This window comes from Protobothrops mucrosquamatus, unplaced genomic scaffold (genome assembly GCF_001527695.2).
Source record: "Protobothrops mucrosquamatus isolate PMUCROS unplaced genomic scaffold, P.Mucros_1.0 scaffold3350, whole genome shotgun sequence".
In the NCBI taxonomy this organism is placed as follows: Eukaryota; Metazoa; Chordata; class Lepidosauria; order Squamata; family Viperidae; genus Protobothrops; species Protobothrops mucrosquamatus.
In genome coordinates, this window is record NW_015389337.1 from 48,256 (window position 1) to 52,256 (window position 4,001).

The 4,001-nt window shown below is 45.4% G+C and overlaps 1 protein-coding gene across 1 annotated transcript in view; it reads left to right on the forward strand.

The window, feature by feature from the left end:
• Nucleotides 1–4,001, forward strand: part of LOC107297512 (integrin alpha-X-like) — a 38,053-nt gene that overhangs the window by 1,470 nt on the left and 32,582 nt on the right. The window contains exons 2-3 of the mRNA XM_029286335.1: nucleotides 378–531; nucleotides 1,605–1,755. Coding sequence (XP_029142168.1) covers nucleotides 385–531; nucleotides 1,605–1,755 — 298 coding nt within the window. The 5' untranslated portion in view covers nucleotides 378–384. The remainder of the gene's footprint in view (nucleotides 1–377; nucleotides 532–1,604; nucleotides 1,756–4,001) is intronic.

Here is a 4,001-nt window from a genome sequence, read left to right on the forward strand (position 1 = left end):
GATATCTGTAATACCATCAAACATCCACATCTGCCTATCCCAGGTCCTGGGAAAGGACTCGATAGGTAGACAAAATGCCAAATCCAGTCTGAACATCTGGCTGACTGTGCGATGATCCATAATAATAATAATAATAATAATAATAATAATAATAATAATAATAATAATAATAATAATAATAATAATAATAATAATAAAAAGTTGGAAGGGACCTTGGAGGTCATCGAGTCCAACCCCCTGCTCAGGCAGGAAACCCTATAAGATTTTTACTTTTTTCTTCATGGGGCATTCATCTTTAGATCGTGTTTTCAGGAATTGCCTAGGAAAGAAGAAAGGCAGAGGTTTAACATATTACTATTGATCTCGTTTTTCTTTAGGCGTGAAATGTTTCTCCCCAATAAAGGAGCCCGCAGTGATGCATCTAAAATTCTCATTGTGATAACTGATGGAGAAAAATCAGGAGATAACCTAGAATACAGTGATGTGATTCCAGAAGCACAAAGGGCTAACGTTATCCGCTTTGCCATTGGGGTGAGAACATTAGCAGAACATTATAGATAGTCCTCGTTTAATGACTGGTCACTTAGGAATTTGGAATTATGATGGACTCCCCAAAAGCAATTTAGGACCCGCTTCTGCAATTTGAACAGCTGCACAACACGTATCTTATAGTCCCATGATTGCATTTTGGGTGTTGGATAACTAACTCACCTTTACGGACAGTTGCAGCGTTCTGTTGTCAGTGACTACAGTTTATGACATTTTTTTTTTTACCAATTTCCAGCCTTTCAAGCTGGTCTCCAGAAAGAAATGCTGATATGAATATATTGATTCAATTAATGACCACGGCATTTGCGGAACGACCACTGCAAAAAAAAAAAGTCATAAAATCAGGTCTAGTCATGTAGGTGCTTCCACTTATTACCATCATGACTTACAGCGGAAATTCCAGGCTCCGTTGTGGTCATAAGTCAAGGACCACCTGTATTAGGAAATCAGAACATGCAATTTTCTTCTGATTGTTCCGATATATCAGTGGTTCTCAACCTTTTTAATGCCGCGACCCCCAACCGGTCGTAAGTCGAGGACTAAACTGGTCGTAAGTCGAGGACTACCCAACCGGTCGTAACTCGAGGACTTTCCCTGCCCGGGAGCGCCGCGCATGCGTGGTTCCGCCCCCTGCGCCGGCCGAGGTGTAGCTGGCAAGCGGCAGAGACGGAGCAGGCCAACCCCCAGCTGGCCTAGCTCAAGGGAGGTAAGGCACCCGCCGGAAAAGGGGGAAAAATGGCGGACAGCCTTGCTTGGCGACACCCGTGAAGTGGTCGATCGACCCCAAATGGGGTCGCGACCCATAGGTTGAGAACCGCTGTGATATATAGAGCTGCCAGTCAATACGAACAGATGGTAAAGAGGGAATTGTATTGTTCACTCTCACTTTAGCAACAAAAGGCAACTCTCCAAAATGTGTTGCCATGATTCCTTTACAAATGCAGGGAAAGACAACTAATATGCAGAATCCTTACTGGGGGTAGAGTAACTATGGTAGTAGTAGTAGTAAAGTCTCTGTTTTTGTCTCCCCTCGCCATTTCTGGCATGCCGTGAAGGTTGGGCTGGCTTTCTCCAAAGGACCTGCTCGTCAAGAACTCATTACTATTGCCTCAGAACCCTCTGTGGACTATGTTTTCTCCGTGGACAACTTTGATGCCCTCAAGGACATCCAGAACAATCTTCAGAATAAAATTTTTGCCATAGAAGGTATCACATCTGATGGTTTGCCTAGAACAGTGATGGCGAACCTTTTAGAGGCCGAGTGCTCAAACTGCAACCCAAAACCCACTTATTTATCACTGGGGGCCAGGTGGGCGTGGCTCACTGGGTGGGCGTGGCTGCGGTGGTCATGGCAGATTGGGTGGGTGTGGCCAAGGTGGGCGTGGTCACCTTGATGTTGCTCATGGGGAGGGACGCCTGTGGGGGCCAGGCAGGGTTGGGGGAGATCCAGGGGGTCTCCGGCAGGTGGGGCAGTGGGCAGGAGGCTTGTCCTGTGGGGTGAGGCGAGGCAAGGCGGGGGTGCCATTGTCACAGGGCAAGGTGAGGCAGGGGCCGGGACGGCTGCTGCCTGACACCATCAGCCCCTGCACACAGAGGCCAGCGAGCGTATGGGTGCTGGGATGCATCTGGCCATGTGGGACCTCAGCGAGTTAGCAGGTGGCTGGTTGAACAGGGATGGTTGCCATCTCCGGGGCATGGCATGTGTGCCCACAGAGAGGGCTCTGAGTGCCGCCTCTGGCACGCGTGCCATAGGTTCGCCACCACTGGCCTAGAAATAACGCTAGGATTTGGAGCTCAAAATGGATTCCCACCCTAGTCAAAATGCCAAAGAGAGTCATGATGACTGTTAGATTCTTGATCCAGATACTTCAGCTGCCATGAGGATTGACTTTTGTGAGCAACTTTCGGCAGTAGAGGCAGTCCTTAATTTATAACTGGTCTCTTAACAATCGTTCAAAGTTACAAAGGACTGAGAAAAAGTTACTTATGACCAGTCCTCAAAGTTATGACTGCTGCACCACTCCTGGGGTCATGGGATCACCTTTTGGGTGCTTGCCAGTCTGTTTGCATTTACAACTGATTGCCAAGCACCCCACAATCATGTCATCATCATTTACAATCTTCTCTGCTGGCTTCCCCGGAAAGTCAATGGGGAAGCCGGCAGGAAAGTTTGCAAGATACTGCTGCTTGCCAAAGGATTTCTTCTCTCCCTGGTGCCTAGGGGGAAGATTCCTGTGGTGGGATGGAGAAACAAAACTGGGATCCCAAAGATCCCAGCTTTGTTTCTCTGACCCAGTGTTGGTGTTCCCTTTTGCACACGGAGGGGAGGGGAACTCCTGCGGTGGGATAGTGAAATGAAGCTGGGATCATAAAGATTCCAGCCTCATTTCTTCAGCCTACCATGGGAATTCCCTTACACACACAGAAAGGGGCTGCCATCCTTTCAGTCTGTCAGTCCCTCAAGTTAACAACCCATGCAGCCACTTAATGACTGCAAATGCGAACACCAGCAGTCCAGTCGTTGAGCAAAGTGGTCATGTGGGCATCTCACTTGTTGACCCCCAATGACTTATGACCAAAATTCCAACCTCAGTTGCAGTCATAAGTCAAGGAGTACCAGTATACGGATGAGCATCGGTCTATTGATGGGTAGGGACATAGGTTGGACTATCTATCTATATGATTATCTATCTATCTATCTATCTATCTATCTATCTATCTATCTATCTATCTATCTATCTATCTATCTATCTATCTCTACCTACCTACCTACCTACCTACCTACCTACCTTTCTATCTAATCTACCTACCTACCTACCTACCTTTCTATCTAATCTACCTACCCATCTGTCTACCTACCTACCTACCTACCTACTTACCTGCCTACCTAATCTACCTATCTATCTATCTATCTATCTATCTATCTATCTATCTATCTATCTATCTATCTATCTATCTATCTATCTATCTATCTATCTATCTACCTACCTAGCTACCTATCTTTCTATCTAATCTACCTACCTACCTACCTAATATCTATCTATCTATCTATCTATCTATCTATCTATCTATCTATCTATCTATCTATCTACCTACCTACCTACCTACCTACCTACCTACCTACCTTTCTAATCTACCTATCTACCTATCTACCTATCTACCTATCTACCTATCTATCTATCTATCTATCTATCTATCTATCTATCTATCTATCTATCTATCTATCTATCTATCTATCTATCTTTCTATCCATCTTTGATGTTGCTGGTTGGAAATATGACCTGTTTCCAGATTTATCTATATTTTGAGTAAACCTCCATTGAAATCGATGGAACAGACCTAAGTTGACAGATAATCCATCTGCTTGGCCTGCCATTGCTCCAACAGCGTTACCTCCCCAAAGTCTTCAGGTTGCACCAAGAGATACCAAGACTTGTTCGATATTTCTTTCA